This window comes from Metarhizium brunneum, chromosome 7 (genome assembly GCF_013426205.1).
Source record: "Metarhizium brunneum chromosome 7, complete sequence".
Taxonomy (NCBI): Eukaryota; Fungi; Ascomycota; class Sordariomycetes; order Hypocreales; family Clavicipitaceae; genus Metarhizium; species Metarhizium brunneum.
In genome coordinates this window covers 1,138,848-1,155,725 of record NC_089428.1, presented here as the reverse complement: position 1 = coordinate 1,155,725, position 16,878 = coordinate 1,138,848, and the positions used below count along the sequence as shown (strand labels likewise).

The 16,878-nt window shown below is 50.1% G+C and overlaps 8 protein-coding genes across 8 annotated transcripts; 2 read left to right on the top strand and 6 right to left on the bottom strand.

Annotated features, from left to right (window-relative positions):
• Nucleotides 1–62: 62 nt before the first annotated feature.
• Nucleotides 63–792, bottom strand: G6M90_00g109030 (uncharacterized protein; the record flags this gene model as incomplete). Its single annotated transcript, XM_066131768.1, has 3 exons — nt 63–360; nt 410–444; nt 499–792. 3 exons carry the CDS (start codon nt 790–792, stop codon nt 63–65), a joined length of 627 nt encoding a protein of 208 aa, XP_065987874.1.
• A 646-nt stretch (nt 793–1,438) lies between these two features.
• Nucleotides 1,439–2,161, top strand: G6M90_00g109020 (uncharacterized protein; the record flags this gene model as incomplete). The annotated part of the gene is made up of 1 exon (XM_014688463.1): nt 1,439–2,161. The coding sequence occupies one exon, from the start codon at nt 1,439–1,441 to the stop codon at nt 2,159–2,161; it is 723 nt and encodes a 240-aa protein (XP_014543949.1).
• A 591-nt stretch (nt 2,162–2,752) lies between these two features.
• On the bottom strand, nt 2,753–3,970 carry G6M90_00g109010 (uncharacterized protein; the record flags this gene model as incomplete). Its single annotated transcript, XM_014688464.1, has 3 exons — nt 2,753–3,199; nt 3,258–3,842; nt 3,893–3,970. The coding sequence occupies 3 exons, from the start codon at nt 3,968–3,970 to the stop codon at nt 2,753–2,755; spliced, it is 1,110 nt and encodes a 369-aa protein (XP_014543950.1).
• A 1,085-nt stretch (nt 3,971–5,055) lies between these two features.
• On the bottom strand, nt 5,056–5,832 carry G6M90_00g109000 (uncharacterized protein; the record flags this gene model as incomplete). The annotated part of the gene is made up of 2 exons (XM_014688465.1): nt 5,056–5,411; nt 5,472–5,832. The coding sequence occupies 2 exons, from the start codon at nt 5,830–5,832 to the stop codon at nt 5,056–5,058; spliced, it is 717 nt and encodes a 238-aa protein (XP_014543951.1).
• Nucleotides 5,833–8,002: 2,170 nt separating this feature from the next.
• TRI14_4 (Trichothecene biosynthesis protein 14) lies at nt 8,003–9,094 on the top strand (the record flags this gene model as incomplete). The annotated part of the gene is made up of 2 exons (XM_014688466.1): nt 8,003–8,169; nt 8,218–9,094. 2 exons carry the CDS (start codon nt 8,003–8,005, stop codon nt 9,092–9,094), a joined length of 1,044 nt encoding a protein of 347 aa, XP_014543952.1.
• A 673-nt stretch (nt 9,095–9,767) lies between these two features.
• asaR_1 (C6 transcription factor asaR) lies at nt 9,768–11,893 on the bottom strand (the record flags this gene model as incomplete). Its single annotated transcript, XM_014688467.1, has 3 exons — nt 9,768–10,868; nt 10,929–11,393; nt 11,447–11,893. The coding sequence occupies 3 exons, from the start codon at nt 11,891–11,893 to the stop codon at nt 9,768–9,770; spliced, it is 2,013 nt and encodes a 670-aa protein (XP_014543953.1).
• A 2,027-nt stretch (nt 11,894–13,920) lies between these two features.
• Nucleotides 13,921–14,310, bottom strand: G6M90_00g108970 (uncharacterized protein; the record flags this gene model as incomplete). The annotated part of the gene is made up of 3 exons (XM_066131767.1): nt 13,921–13,977; nt 14,041–14,094; nt 14,161–14,310. The coding sequence occupies 3 exons, from the start codon at nt 14,308–14,310 to the stop codon at nt 13,921–13,923; spliced, it is 261 nt and encodes an 86-aa protein (XP_065987988.1).
• A 1,172-nt stretch (nt 14,311–15,482) lies between these two features.
• PHO2_0 (Acid phosphatase) lies at nt 15,483–16,513 on the bottom strand (the record flags this gene model as incomplete). The annotated part of the gene is made up of 2 exons (XM_014688469.1): nt 15,483–16,201; nt 16,324–16,513. 2 exons carry the CDS (start codon nt 16,511–16,513, stop codon nt 15,483–15,485), a joined length of 909 nt encoding a protein of 302 aa, XP_014543955.1.
• Between the last annotated feature and the right edge of the window lie 365 nt (nt 16,514–16,878).

The following is a 16,878-nucleotide window of genomic DNA, read 5'->3' as shown; positions in this document are numbered from 1 at the left end:
AGACATGCGATGACGGATAGTCCTTTCTCTATTCTTTCTGGAGATTCTACCTGTCTCCTGGTCTAGCATACATTATTGGCTGGCTCTGGGTCAAACGTACAGGCGCCTTTGCTCACACAGTCGTCCTTTTCGCTGGCACACCTCACATAGAGCGACTTGAACTTCCAGCCTTCGGTCCACATCTTACGACGTGTGTCTCTGCTGGTATATTCGTCGCCGAACCACTTGCCAGTGCAGCCCAGTTGCTCCCAGTAACTGATTTGTATTTGGCCGTCTGGGCAGATACCTTGTGGGATCGCCTTGACAGGCCCTACCCGGCAGTTCGTGTTGATACACGCACCTTCCTGGTGCATCTGAACGCTTTGGATATTGGTGTCGGTGGCGTCGTGACGGCATCAGGAACACGAACGCAATACCAGTAGCCGATCCACATATTGGTACATTCTATCACGGGTCTGTTAGGCTACTTTGGATACCATTACATTATTTGCTTCATACGGTGAGAATAAATGACCTACGGGTGTTGATGGAAGGGTTCCAAGCATAAAAGTGAGCCGAGCTCACGCCAAATTCGGCCTCGATACTACCGCACTGGCCACCCGATAACACGAGATAAAGCTTGTCACGGTTGGGGACCAAACCAGGCTGCATAGAGGAGTGTGGAGACGACGAAATTGTCAATGTCGATGTCGATTTGGTTGTGGTTGTCCTGACCGAGGTGGAGGATTGGGTCGTGACGTCTGTCCTGTCGAGACGTCGCCAGGCCGTAACGAAAAGCGACTTGAGATGCATGGTTTCTTCTGGTGCAAAAGAAAATAAGGAGTATCAAGACACAGGGGATGGGGGCATGCCGGATAGTTGGCTGTAAATAGCATGTTGATGGCAGCCCAGGTTATATGCTTTCGTCAATGGCCACATGTGAGATTGGTTCCAGAAACTGACTCTTCTACTCCGTGCACCATGTAACAGTACATCAATATTCGCAACGCACTGTTTTGTTGGTTGCCTAAGATCGCTTGCACATTGAGGCAGGGCCATGCGGCATTGGTCCTGATCCTTGCACGTGACTACCTACATATGGTAATCGCGATACGATTATGGGGTTAGTTCCCGTTTATGATGTGCAATTTCCGAATCGGATTCATATTTGGTTGGCTGGCGGCCTACTCGGCTGCACCCGAACCGTCACAGTCCGGGGCTCGGGCCGCCTTGGGTCGGGCGAATGACCGGCACACGGCCATCAGGATTCAGGAGCCTGGACGTGCTTGGCGAAGAAGGGCTGGGCTATTGGGTGGCCGGAAAATCCCCCTGCCTCAGTTTCCCAAAGGCCAATAAATACACCCCATACTTGCACCTGTTCTTGCGCCAACATGCCTGCCGCGCTTGCACAAGACACGATAGCTTCTCTCCTCGCTTCGGTCTCCTCTACCTGTTGAACATGACCACTTTCGCTCGGACAATTATCCACATTGGCCGGCTGTTTCTCCTTCTGGCCTCCTGTGGCTGGGCAGCCGTGGATGTCGCCGGACAGTCGAAAGTGCCCGAGACGGTCGAGGTGGACTTGGTCTTCCCTCACAACGACACGTATGCACCAGTCGCGTTGATGCCGTTGGTCTTTGCTATTCAGAATTTCCCTACTAGTCGCCCGCTATTCCTACAGATTGACTTTGACATCTTCCACACTCCGTCGTGGAATACAACTGTACAACAGGGCATCATTTTCCTGAATCATGCCAACTACTCCAACAATGCCAGCACTATACATTTTGTCTACGACTGGACTACTCGGCTCAATAATACCGAGGGGAGCTGGGCAATGTGTTGGGGAGTTTATTCAGCAAACTGTACCGATACGGGCCTGGCACCTGGTCCTCTGAAACTCGATCCGAACTACCGGCGGAATCTCGTCCACTTCTCTACCAAACATGGTGCCCAGCAGCCCGATCTCGTTGCTGCTTCCAAAGACGGTGTATGCGACGAGACAACCGGAGTCATTTTCAACATTACTGAGGTGAAGGAAGTGTCGTGGTTCAATAGACATTCCGTGGACCATGACGTTTGCCCGATTCTTGCGCCGGAAGCCCCGAAGCCAAACCCTTGCTTGGCCAAGGTCAACACTAATTTTTTAATACTCGAACTCCTTATATATATACTTGAATAATTTACAACACATATATTTATTTACCCTTACTTATATTATAATATATTTACTCAATAATTAATACTTGGCAAGGCGTAAGCGCTTGTATTAAAAAGAGTAAGCCTGCTAAGTAATTTACTTTTTTCTTTCATTTCTTTTAGTTGTCCTCCATTCCTCCTTTTTCCAACCAAACAATCAGCTTAGAGCGGACAAGAATTCCGCTACCTTTTCAGAAGGGTTTATGCTGCCAAGCTGCGAAAAGAGCCAAATAGAAGAAATACGTGGACTGGTTCTGTATTTGTTCATCGGAGTACTTGTACCTGAGCAGAACTTCTTGCCTTTTATTACATCGGCCACAATGGCGCTGTTCAGCAGTGCTCCGAGAAGTGATGGCTCTGTTTGTAGAGGTGTAGAGTGGCGGCTTCGCATCCTGGCCTGAATCCGAGTATCAAGTAGATCCAAAAATTCCTTCCTGGCAAAGGCACTTATTGACACATACTGCACGAATTTGATTCGAAATCTTCCAAACCATGTATTTCTCTCCCGTATACGCTTAGGCTTCAAAACTCACAGACTATGGGAGCACCATCTCCCCCTTTTAGCCACATAGTCTCAGTCATCATATATGATGCCCGAGCCCTCGGTGACAGCACTGTTGATCTGGCTATCTACAGTTAAGCTGGTATCTGAAGGCGCCACCAAGACAGTCAAAGCGGACTGGAAGTCAGTCCTTCCCAGCAGCAACTGGCCATCTAGCTCATTGTTCGCCGCAACAAGAACCGTCTTTTCCTTCTCAGTAAGCTCATCTAGAACAATGAACAAGTTGTAATTCATCTCTGATCCACCCGGGAAGCGACTGCGCACAATGGCATCGCATTCAACGGCCGAGGCTCCAAATAGGACGGATGGCACTTTAGGCGCTGAATCTAGGTGCGTGTCTGCTTTACCCGAGTGAAATGGTGCTTCGCTGATGGAAGTAACAAAGGCCATGGAGGGTCCTGCGATGTCTTCGTCGCCCCAGTCCTGGTCACAAGTCTCTTTGAGGAATTGGTTTAGAGTCTAAGGAATTATCCCAGTCAGCTATAGAGCGGTGGTGATGAATATGCCAACAACTCACCTCGAGGCTGATTTCTGCGGTTTGGAAGATGGGAAAGTAGGGAATGTCCGTGTCTGGATTTTCTGGCCCGCTACCTCCGTCCCAGTTTTCATGGGGAGGGTAGTCGCCGACATTTATACGGTTGGGTCTGGATCGAAACTCATCCACCCGTTGCTTGCTCCAAACTCCGCCAACCATTGCGGCTTCATTTCGCAGGTCGCGTATAACTTTTTTGAGCTGATTTTCTGAAGCTGCTTCGATGGCTGCGAGGCCGTGGGTGGCGGATGCTAGTTCACACCGGAAAGCAATTTGGATTTCATTACTCTGCTCGTCTTCTCGTCCATCTACTGCGATTTGGCAAGTTTTCCCATCTTCCGCTGTCGTCTCGTCAAGAATGACGAACGATTTATGGCTAATGTCGCCATGTTGTCTCGACTTGGCTGCGTCCATAAATTCACCGAGTGAATCGTAGGCATCTGGGAGATCTGCGGTGAAGGGAGTTGCGAACGAGTCAAGCTTATCGTCATCTCGGTTCGATATCAGCTCTGATAGATCCCTTTTGGCTACCAGTACGAGTACATCGTGGGAGAGGAGGTCCCTCAAGGCCTGGTAACGGTTAGACTCAGACTGAACTTGAGGTGCTCAGTGCGACAAACTTGGGAATCGATGTCTGCAGTGCAGACAATCGGGAACTTGACGTCTCGGGAGGACCGGCTGCGCAATGTAACACCCATGATCAAGGAGGTACGAGAAAAGATTGTCCGTGTGATTACTTTTCCAATAGAATCGGATCGGTATTGGATGGCGATTTCGTTTGTTGGATGATGTTTCGCTGAGTTGCGTTGGTTGACTTGACATTTGTTGTACGAGCCGCAGAGCGGAAAGCGGCGGCGCAAAGACCATTTTATACACTGTGCACAGTGGACCATTGATTATGTTGCATTTATGATTTATGCAAGACAAATACACCACGTCATACGCCTTTGTTCATCTTGAATAAATGTGGAGAAGCATGTCTGCTGAAAGTCGCGAGCGACATGATGACAATCTTGTTGCACAACCAGCCCCCAAGTGGCTGCACCCAACATAGGACACACTGTCTCCTTCGTTCCTGGGTCTCGGTCATACCAAAGGATTTAGATCGACCTGCAAACTGGGGTAACTAAATGGTTGGTTGCGCTGTCACCGGCGTCTCACTTGTGACGTGTGTCACGGCTGAAGCTGAAGCTGACTGTGCTGTAAGCATTGATGTGGCACCATGATCGAGATCGTCAAATAAAAATAATTGCTCATTGTTGACACATCAATGGATGTGGTGTTTGACCCTTGCATACTTGTAGTCCGTCATCGTCTCTGTTCCTTGGGGGCCGACTGGAAATCAAGCATGAGTAGTAGATCGAGAACGAAGGTTCAACTTACTTCAAGCCAACATCCAAGTTAATCCGCCTTCAGTCTACTGAACCTACCTACATCCCGCCATCTTACTTGAACTTGACATGTATGAGCTTTTGAGAAGCATCATTGAAGTACTAGTTGCGCACGGAATTTATAAACTCACAAAACGAATATGCGCAACTAGTCCCCTTGTATTCCATTGGTATATGACAGCCATTGCTTATTTTATCTCGATAATGGAAGTTCGATTCAAAAATGAGGTTGCACTACTGCAAAGAAGAAAAATACACCCAGCTAAGTGTTTTTAGCTCAAGTAGGTGATGAGAAACGAACCACCTGTTGCTTGCCGTTTCAACAGGCCTGACACTCTTGGCTGGCCATTCTAAGAGCCTGTATCAAAACAAGTTCTGGTAGAGTTCATTGTCTATTCATCGTCCTCAATCTCGAGGTCATCCTCTCCATCAACATCTCGAGCCTCCACCTCACCATCATCCTCGTCAAAGTCCTCCGGAAGTTCAACATCGTCAGGAATATCACGGCTTGAGACCCAAGCGCTATCCCCATCTTCAGAATACGACCCGATGTCACGAACAACCTTGGGGCTGGCAGCCAACGTCCAAGGGCCATTAGGGCCGCCAGACACAAACTGGTGACCATCGTTCTGGCACTTGGGCTTTGGACCACACCAGTCTTCGGAGAGCTTGCTGATCTTGTCCCACTTTGTGTTCCATTGCTCCCCGTTCTTACTAGTAGCAATACCTCTAACCTTGCGTCCTTGTCCTGTAACGCCGCATTAGCTTCACACTTGCGTACATGGTGAGAGGGATGGCAGGTTCTCACTCTGCTGCTCTTTACCAGGCACGCATCGAAGAGCAACCTTCTTGGCGAAGTCACTTTGACCTCCCTCTTTGGAGGATGCATAAGGATACTCGTCAGGGGAGTTGCCTCCCTTCCAAGCCCAACCCTTCTTCTTGCAAGGGTCCTTATCGTAACCCCATTTCTTGCGGTTACCATCACCGTACTTTTTGGCATTAGCCTTGGTTTGACCTCCGCCGTGGAGGGTTGCAGAGTTCTTTTGACATTTGATTGCCCAGCAGGTATTGAGACAAATTTGCGGTGTCTTTTCACAGTCGTAGACTACGCCTTTAGCGGCGGCTGAGCCGACAAGGAGAATAACTGCTGCAGCGAAAGGGACGTGCATTGTGAATATGGGCAGATTTCGAATGAGCAAAAACTTGTAATGGCTTGGGTTGAGTGTCTGGATACGCAGAAGGCAAGTTTTGGGGATTTAAGACGATTAAATACTTTTACGACTTGCAAGACAATAAAGCACTTTAGCCATGAGATACCTGTCCCATAAGATAAGTCTTACTTGCATATACTGAGTCAGAAAACAGCCAAGGCGCAAACATACCTCGATTATTTTTGTATGATCTGCAAGCGATGGCTGACTGAGCATTTATTAAGGGCTTGAAGCTGCGGTCTTTAGCCTATGAGGATATTCTATTGGCCGGGATTCTCAAACATGAATGCTGTGGGATTGAAAGGAATCCCTTGAATCCTTTTCTGGTTACTTGGGGGCGAGCTGCAAGTCCAGGTAGTGCAAGATCGAAGACCTATTGACACCATCGATGAGTTGCACGCATCTACAGCTCTGACGTATTAGGTCTGAAGCTTAACTATTAGGTGGTCTTATGCTCTCTTACAGAAAAATTAATCTTTTCAGCAAAGATGGTATCAGGAGTCATCACGAATCAACATTTTACCTTTCAAAAACCAGATATTCCTGGCGCCGAAAAATCGCTCATCCTCCATGCGGTCGCCATTCGTAACACGAAACTGATCACGCAGTCCCGCATTGTAAATCTCACGTGCATTAGTGGCTATGCATGTAAGCTGCATAACCTGTAAGACCCTATTTTCAGATTACTTCATGAGGTTGACTGATTTAGAGAAATGATGCAGAGGGGGGAATATTTAGACCAACTGCAACAACGGTTCTGATATGATCAAGTACGTCATACCCTGGCGCCATATTGTAATGGCCACTGCGGTAGCATCAGTAAGCCTCATAGCTCAAAACAAAGTCATCATTGCCATGACTGAGTGCCAGCATCACATAGGCAAATGATTATCGGCGGATCATCGCTCCCGCCCAGGTACAGCTTTCTGGCCCCCGAATCCCACAGTCAGCGACGATCACAGGATCGAGTCGAATTCCCAACTGAGGAGACTATCATGGCATGTTTGTTGCGCTGAAACAGCATGGAAATTAAAATTCAAGGGTCATGACACGAGTGATAAATAACTTCCAAATACGGCGATGATTTACTTCCCTCCAGCAGAGCTTGTCAGCCTTGTCTTTTAAAAGCAGAAACGTCGTACCTCAGGGAAAGTAGCCCAGCTGAGGAGCATTCAGCTCTGCCGGCACGCCGAACCGAGTTGCTGCATAGGAAATTCCTCCCCGTCATAAAACGGATATCCAGCACGTTGGGAACCGTAACTAACCACGCAATACACCATGAACCTCCTTTTATTATAACAAACTTATAATTCGCTCATGAAGCCTCCGAGTCTCTTGCCATTTTATTTCCGTCGAATTTTATAAATTATCAGGCCATATCCAACGAAAAAGGACCGCATTATTAGATCCAGCGTCTGGTGGCAAACAACCAAGCCGTATGTTTATAGAACACTTCTCAAGCATCGGCTAAATTACATTCCTGAGTAGAATAAGGTAATTGGAGGACGCTGTCGATGGTCCCTTTCAGCTGTGGCTACCCCCTTCGGCTCGGACCCCATCCATCACCGACGCCGACCTGCCTCAATTCTTGATGTCGGACGGCTCGGCCGCCGAAACTATGCAGTAATCACCTCACGCCCGAATAGAACTCTCTGCATTTGGAGACTAAGCATCCCTGGTTCCCCTAAAACAACTCCTTGGCACTGGCAGCGACAAAGTGGACGGAATAGACGAGCGATCCAGCCACCGAGTAATTCGTCCGCCCGCCGGCAGATCCGCTTGCTCATGCACCGGAATTTTGTCTATCATCATTTACCGTATGGTTATCGCCGCCAAGAACGGTACATGATTCGTGGTCTAATCCATAGAATGACGGCCACGGCTTACTCGGACAAGTTATGATTCTGTGCCGCAGTCCGATTGGAGAGGTTACTGCCACCTCACTGAACAGACATGAATGGCAGGCGATTAGCTACTACGTGCATGTCGACGTATTTCAGAATTCGTAGACAGCTGCCAACTCATTAAAGGGGCCCTGCCGCCGAGTATAATAGGGTTACCTTGCCACCACTGAAGACAGTTTCTCAGACTCATCGTAGAGCTTTGTTTGCAAGATTACATATCCACCATGCGCCTTTTCGTCAGTGCTACGCTCTTCGCCGTTGCGGCTGCTCGTGCTTGTCCCGGGCGGATTAGTTGTTACTCACCGCCACCCGGAGATGTGAACATCTCGTCATTTCAACTGTATCCGGAAAACGCATGCTTTGACCCAAAAAGATGCGTCGCATATTTGAGGTAGGGCCGAGTTTCTGAGACGTACCACGCACGTATTAATGTTCGCAGCGTTCTATTCAACGCTTCAGTCGCAGTCTATGATCCAGCCAAGAATGACGTGACAAACGTTATTACCTTCCCGGGTCTAACTGGCAACCCTGCTTTGCATGCCACTGGAGTACGAGTCGATCCACTGGATCGTCTCTCTGTGGTGATTAACGCTGGAGCCGCGTTTGACACCCTCGGGAAAGATATATCCGGCGATAGCTTCCTCGTCAAGTACGACTTGAAGACGAGGCAGACAGTCTTTAAGGCAAACTTGACAGCCGTTTCACACGGCTTATACGGCGGGTTCCAAGACGTTGAACACAATAAGGAGGGAGACTCGTTTGTGTTGGGAACCTACGGCAGCAGCATAATCCGAGTGAGCACCGATGGCAAGCACATCGTCCCATGGTTCGTCGGTACCACTCCAACTTCCAACGTTGGCTTTACTGGTCTCGCCACAAGCGGCCACAACCTCTTTGTTGCAGACCAGACGGACGGGCAACTGTACCGCTTCGACACTCGTCGTGAAAGGGGAGAGCCGGTCCGAATTCCCCTCGGCCATGGTAATGAGACTATTGGGAAGGACCTTGACGCCGTCTACATGCCGCCGCGGTATAATGGCAGAATCATCCTTGTCTCTGATCTTAATCTCGGCACTGTCGTGCTTCGTTCGCGAGACGCGAGCTGGAATTCTGCCGAGAGGCTGGGGAGCATTCCAAGTCCTTATCACGACCAGGGTGGGATTTCGGTTGCTACGGTGCAGATTGGAGACAGGATTTACTCTTTGAATTTGTTCTTGGGTGAAACAAATACGGTCCCTGATGGAGACGACACAAACAGGACAGACAATCCATTGCAAGACATCTCGGCCGAAGTCGAGAGGCTGTCTTTGTTGTGATGCCGGTTTTTCTTGTCCAACAGCGGCGGTTTTTGCGGGTAGTATATGGCTTAGTTGCCGTACAAGGCTACTTCTGTTGCTTCAATACGCGGATTCGACAGAATTGCTGGATATTATTGAATCCCTGTGACCAGATGTTGGAAAGGCTAGCCAGCCACACTGCTGACATTGGGTGGCTATGAAACCATTTTTAATCGATTTCTCGCAGGATAGAAGTAGGAGTAATAATACATCTGTGGGAAAAGCTTACTTAGTTGGTAGCAAGTCTCACAACGTCACATCAGTCTCCAAACACCATTAGAAACCAAATCGTAGAGAAAAGACCCGTGGTGTGACAAGGGTTCAACAAGAAATGCTTGGAGCAATAGCTAAATTCATCTAATAACAGTCTTTGGTATCAAAGGTCCTTGGTTTCCCTCAAGGCCTCGCTGACCAAAGACGTGTTTAAGTACAAGAAGTCAGTGATGGACTTTTCCCTAGGTCCCGTGATCGTAGCCTTTGTGTAACCGTGTGACATTAGGCCATTTCTGTGTGACACGTGGCTTGAAAACCCGTGAGGTTACCGGCAGCTACCTGCCCACATACCCTTTAACGGAGAAAATCCGTCTCAACACGGTACCTTTCATCTCCTTTCCACTCAAACACCACACTGGTCTTACCCCCTGGCACAAATTTACGAGATCCCAGGGAACTCGGACAGAGGAATATTCATCTCATCGAGTAAGTTGTTCCAGATGGAAATGGGCAGAAAACCGCTTTCCTCGTACAAACTTTGCATGCCAATCTGATCATCTAATCCGCCTTGGACACCAATAGTTCCGCGACTATCGCTCTGTGTAGAAGGAGAGGCCCCATCTAGTGCCAGGTTTCTATTCGAAACAGATCCCCTCATTGCCTCAGCATTCTTCTTGAGCCGCTGAAGAACAATATATTTCGTGTTGGAGCCCGACCCCCCTTCTCTAAGCGTCGATTCCTCAATCTCGAAAAGCCTGTAGACATTCTCCCACGCTCTGTCGGCGTTGGGTCCATCCGGCCGGACATACAGGTGCCACAAGACGTATAAAAGTACATGGTACTGTGGATAACTGCGAAGCCACCATCTATATTGAAGCAGGAGCTCGTCTGCCCAGAGCCCCATGTATATCTCTAAACACCGGCACGCCGTCACGATATTTTCTTCCGTGGTCATCACGTCTCTCTGCCCGGGATGGTCCATGTTGACCAGCTGCTGGCGTGTGACAAGGTCCACCTTGTGAACCATCAACAGCGCCAGTTGCATCGTCATCTTGTGCAACGGGATAGACGAAGAGCAAGAACTCGTATAGGCATGGACGGTGTCTCTCATGCGGTCCATCATATCCCGTCTAGCAAGCTCCTTGCTGTTCGAATCGCTCGCCGATGTAAACAAACTGTCCAGACGGTGAACTGTTTGTGTGATTTCCATATTGACAAGGTGGAGGCTCATCCTTGTCCACCCAGCCTGCGGCGGTGGCAGTTCCCTCATGTCAGGATGTAAGTCGTCGTCGTGTATGTTTAGAGGCAACTTTGTGTCGGAAGGCGGCAGCCAGCATGACGAACTGATGCCGTGGTCTTCCGCGGCCCGGTTGTCTCGGGCAAGCATGTGCCACCAAAGGCGCCGTCGGACCTCTGCCTCGAAGGGGCGTAACCCCAGGTTAGATCCGTCTCTGTGCAACCCTATTGACTGGGCGATTCTGAGGGCAAGCCCGTTCAGGATCCAGGAGCTTCGTCCGTGGCTGTGTGTTCTGCTCGCTGTCTGCAGGGCACTAGTCAGCTTCGTTGCGTGTTTGTTGCCAGTGGGCGATAAGATACATACCAGATATATTGCCAATCCCTGCAAAAGGAGCAACGTGGGGTGTTCCAAGATATTAGCTGCGGATAAGCTCCGCTGAAACTGATGTCTGAAATGACGCAAGGCTGTGAATCGATTCAAGCCGAGGACATGCTGGACCTCGTGGTCCTCTAGTGTTGATGTAGCGGCGAAATACACTGCCCCAAGAACAACTGAAGCATCTTTGGAGACGGCCTTGGGTTCTCGAATGGCCTCAAAAAACAAGACTTCAGCTGTTGGAATATGTAGTATCTTGATGGAGGGGTCGACATTTTGCGTAAATATTCGCCATAGCTCCACGGCTCCTCGAGTCAACAGCTGCCAACTGGTATTCGTGGCATCTGCTGCGATAGGAATCGACGGGGTGCCCATTAGACCAAGCAGTGTATCGCTTGCTTCTACTTGGTTTTCATGTTCACTCCTCGGCAAAAGCGACGGCTGGTCCTGATCCTTGCACAGCATTAGCCACACAGCCCAGATGCATCAGTCCAGTTCCCATTTACCTCCTCTATCGCACGAGTTGTGAATAGATCATCAAAGTACTGGCTTGAATTGTGGTTGTGGAGCAAGATTTTCGGTGACTGGCGCTCCTTGGGCCGCGGCTCATGGTCTGCAAAGGCCCGGCCTGGCTCCGACGGCTGCGTAGATGGGGTGGTGTCTATTGTTGCAGCCGTGATGGTCTTCTCCAAGCTGGACAGGCGGGACGCGACATCAGAAATGGTCGTCTTACGAACGCGGCCAACTGCCTGGTTGGAAGGTGGATATGCGCACAACGAGCCGTTTCGCGTACACGCCGAGCAAGGTGACCGTCTGTCGCATCGGACTTTTCTCCGGTGGCACACGACGCAAGACCGATCGTGTCGTCGGGGCGGACGCGCCGAGGTTGGCATGTGGTGCGGCGGCTGCGGCTCGGCCGTCCCATCCGTCACTCGGCCAGGGAACGAAACCATGCCGAGGGTGATGACAAAAATACATCACTGCAATGAGTGACTACGACATGGAGTGCTTGGCCGAGTGGCATCTTTGTATCGTGAACAGAGGTCGGGCTCGGCCAAGAATAGAGCCCGAGCCGAAGTGGATGACCAATACTGTTTCGGCACAGGTGGGAGGCGGTCGGATGACAAGCGGATATTCCAACATGGATGATATTGCTGTGAATTCCCGGCTAACTACTCTAGTTCTGGTGGACAAAAAAGCCATAAAGAGAGGAAGAGGACATGACTCGTAACGTCTCGTAGGTTGCCGACGACCAAACGAGATGCATGTAAATTGGGATGTATGGACACCACCTTGTCCACGATGAAGTTTCATCAAGGGAGGGGGGCGGGTGCCAACTGTAAACTCAATGGACTCGAGAGAATCATGTCCAAGAGTGGAACCTTTGACTTGTCCAATGTGACTGGACGCCCTTTGTCTTAGACATCTGCGCCCATTTGGTCCGCCTTGGATCCGGAAGTGGATCGCCGAAGCGGCCCCACAAGATGCGCATGTCGGACTCGGCGCCGGAAGGTGCGCCGACACCGAGGCATATGCCTGCTATAAAAAACAGCTGACTATACGGCTGTGCTTGGCAGCGCACGCACTGCTACAAATTTCGTTGGTACTCCATGGTAGTTCGGCGGCCGAAGCCTACAAGTTGGACAGTATTCCCAGTGCTACACACGTATGAGATTCACAGTTGCCTCGACACACGTGCCCCTCTCATTTCGTAGCCGACGACTGACATAAAACGTTCCTGCGGTTACTGGAAGAAGCGAAATAAGCTATTAAGTAGGTACTCAATGGCACAGGCTTACGTGCCACGGCCTCTGTAACAAAACTAGCTGACAACAAGAAGAAAATGGTCCCAGTGACAACGGTTATTCAAGATATCGACGCCCCGATTGGGGAGGTTTGGGCTATTGTTTCAGCATGGGGCTCAGAGAGGCTTTGGTTTCCAAACATTATGACGTCAAGTGTTGAAGGCTTTGGAATTGGAGCAGTGCGCACATTGACATTTAAACCGGGAGAATTCACAGTCTCGGAGAGACTGGAAAGCGTCGACCCCCTCACACATACGATTTCCTACGCTCTTGTACGAAACCCCGACCACCATAGGGCTAGGAATCCTAGGGGGAGGATTGTTTTGGACAGCCTTGCGGCTACGAAAACAAGATGCACATGGTCCTCCGAGGCGGAATGGGTTAGCGAGGACTTCAAGGCTGACTTTGCCAAATTTATTCACAGCATGTACAGTGAGGCTATTGATTCCATTGGCAGACTGCTAGCTACTTGATAGCATGGATGTCGGCCGGTATCATCACGTGCATAAGATAGGCGCATTGGCTGAATCTTTTGTTCATGAGCTCAAAACTCTCAAGAGAAACTGTGAATTTGCTAGGGCTGCTGTAAAAGAAGTCTTATTTGTCTGTTGATATATTAGCGTACAGAAATGTATTTCATAATTCGCAGGATATGGGATTCTAGCTCATTCCCTTGAATAATATCGATGTGCAGCACAAGTTATTGAAAACACAGGGGATAAGGCAAGGCACCATAACATTAGGAAATTACAACACGCACACTAAAACTAGACAAGGCGATGAGGTTTTCCGACTCGCCACTCCCCTATCCTCTCAAGCATTTCTTACAGCCGAGGGTGTATGCAATCTTTGCCGGGAACTTGTGCGCGTCTCCGGACGACACCAAAACCCGGTCGTCACGTCTCCAAAGTCTATCCAGAACCCCACGAGGAATAAATCGTCGCGTCATGTGCAAGCAGTAGCAACCACAGCCGCGGGGGGTCATTCCACTCTGCGCGGGCTTTGGCATGGAACTGGCTATCGTATTTAGCCTCTCAAAATCCAGCTGTAGATGTAAGCCAAGTCGAAAAAAGACGCAATGGAGTCAACCGACGCCAATATTCGATTACTCGATACAACGACCGACGCCCATTCTAGCACATATCTCAACGTATCTAATATCCCACGGCCAACCCTTATGACTGTTCTCTCCCCTCACATTCCGCAAGTGCTCGTAGAATCTCGTCTCTGGACTACATATAGTCTCGTATTAGCCCCGGCCTGTCTGGTGGCAACCATCGCAACGGCATGCTTACCGTGTACTGGGACGCGATGACAATCGACCAGTTTGGTTTGGTACCAATTGGTTTCTTTGACATCCCGGGCATGTTAGCGCCTACTCCCTTGGATATTTTACAGCACAAAGAGCAGCTCACTCGTCTCTCCAGGCATCGCATAAGCTTATTCCGGACCTCCTGAATGGTATTGGCAGTGTCGGAATATCCCCTAATATCGGTCGAGCCAGCGAGTGGGTGGGCAATAGCCAGTCCCGCCATAACGGCGATGAGAGCAATTGGACTCTTCATGTTGATAGCTTGACGACCGAGATACAAGATCTGTGTGGGAGTATCGTTTACTCGGTATTAGCGTCCCAAGTCAAGTTGTTGAATACAAAGTACGTGTGTCGTGTCCACGCAAAGGTTCAAATTTGGGAGGGGCTTTGGTTCTCTTTATACGGTCCACTTGTTTTGGACAAGTGGTCTTCATTCCCATGGACTCTAGAATCTTGTTACCGGCCTCCATAAAGCGCAGAGCCTAGCCTTTGACGCGGCAAACGTACAAGTCATGTACCTGCATCTGTAGATGGCGTGAGGGCGTCCACCAATCCTGGAGCCTGGCCTGCCGTCAATGATGTTTTTTTGTAGCAGAAGCGACGATCTAGAACCTGGGTTTTACGTTGGATGGGCGCAACTCTCTGCCCATTTGACGGTCGATCCACACATCTCGTCATTATTTATTTAGCATCTGTCAACGAGTCATCAATTGCGTCTTCTACCACAAGTTGGGGCATAGTCACAGAGTTCAGACTAGGACTAGTCACGAGGGTGAAATTAGAAGCGAGCTAACAAATCTACTATGCATGATAGTAGTCCTTTACTCCTTTTTTTTTAGGAGACTACCCCGTTCTTGCAACTCGTCAGCACGCGGGCTCTACCTTGTTTAGTAACATGCAAAGGCTTCAAGTGCAGTGGGACGCAAAAGTATTCGACCTGAATCGGTGCCCAGCTATCCCATCCAAGAATGAGAAGCTATTATCTGGGAGCCCCTACGCGTTTACCCTCCCGTCGGCAACATCTTTTCTCGCGACGTGCCGGCGGGCGGTGACATGGTGACCATCTGCACTCACAGGCATTTCAGCAAGCAAGGAAGTTTTAACTCGTTTCAATGGTCAATGGTGAGTAGGTCTCATAACCGGGTCCACAACCTCAAATATAGCCCGTGACAAATATAAAGTGTTACCGCAGAAGGGAGTTTCACGTCGACTCACGAGCCATACTTGTCCAAGATTATTTAACTGTAATATACAACTACACAATAGATGTAGTGCAAGTCTCTCTAGTAGCCCGTCATCGTAATAAAGAAACCGCCAGCTTTGTCTCATCTGAGTCGACATTCTCATCTGGTTCCCATGCCATTCAATTCTCTCGCTTGCGCCAGCACATCCCTCGGCTCCTTCTACATTTCAACTCCGTAGTTTTCACAGGCAGCTCAACAGGGGCTTCAGCTTGTCCAAGACCTTCTGCTGCGCGTCCGCATCGGCCGTTGTCTTATCGCTCGCATCCCCCACACTAATCGACACGGAACAAGGCGTGCTCTGATGCACATGCAGCTCCGAAGGCAGACGCGAGCCACCACACCAATTGACGTCGGGGGTCGAAAAAATGCCCGACGTGATGCGACTAAGAACGTACTTGACGTCCGATGCCTTGGAGCAGCTCCCACCCGCCACAATCTTGGGCATGTTGACATTGAGAAAGACGTCCTTGGGCAGGTATGGCTCTCCCGCGTCGATGATGCTCTGGGTAATGTTTGCGGAAATCTCGGCAAAGACGGCGCTCTCCAGCGAAGCCGGCGTGTTCCAAGGGTGAGTGTCCGTGTTTGCCCCGGAAAATGCAATGGCAGGAATGCCAGCGTCGTGAGCGGCATAACAGGCAGCGCCGACGGTGCCAGATACCCAGTCGACCAGCCAGAGGTTTGCGCCCACGTTGGGCCCCGTGACGACGAGCTCCGGCTTCGCGCCGCTCCAGAGCTTGGGGCCGATGCTGTCGATGCCGTAGCGGGCAGAAGTGGCCGGGAAGGAGTTTACCCAGTTGAGATCTGGGCGAGTGGCGTTGGACCCAACGGGGCCAGAGTTGGCTGGGCAGCTATCGTACATGCATGGGTCTTTGCGCGGTTGAGGGTCTCTGTCCAGGGAGCCTGACGGTCGCCGTGAGCCATTAGTACACGATGGTTACGTTTGAGCGCAGGAGAGTCTGTCTGGTCTGGTGGACAAGCAGGAGTTGGCGCGGAGCAGGGGCGCGAGTCGAAACCTCAGTTACCTCTGCCTGACTGGTTCTCCGCAGGAGCGGACAAGACGACTTGATGTCCCAGGGCATTCAAGGCGTCATTGAGGACGCGAAGATTCCCCTCGGCCCAACCATCATCGTTGGTCTGGATAATGCGTATGCCGTGCGTAAAGGGGAGAGCAAAGGCCGCGAGCGGGGCCGCGATGTGTTTCAATGATCTCATGGCGACACGTGGCGTGGCCAATGTAGTAGCAGCGGACCGGGAAAGAGACACAAAAACGACAGAAGGAGCTCTTCTTGATGCGAAGCAAATAACGAGTGGACAGGAAAGGTAGAGGGCCTCTCTGATACAGGATGAAATAGGACATCAATTGATGGTGCTGATGCGTCGGGATGGAAGATGTCGATCGAGTAAGTGCTGCCCTCCCACGTGCCTGCTCTCACTAGTCTCTTTAGATACAGGCACAGACAATTGATTGGTTGCAAGAGACGAAGCGCAATTTGCCACCAATCAGGTCCGTGCCCAGACAAATTATGTACATGCGCATAAGTTATAACAGTTCTAACCACATGCCGCTCGATTATTGG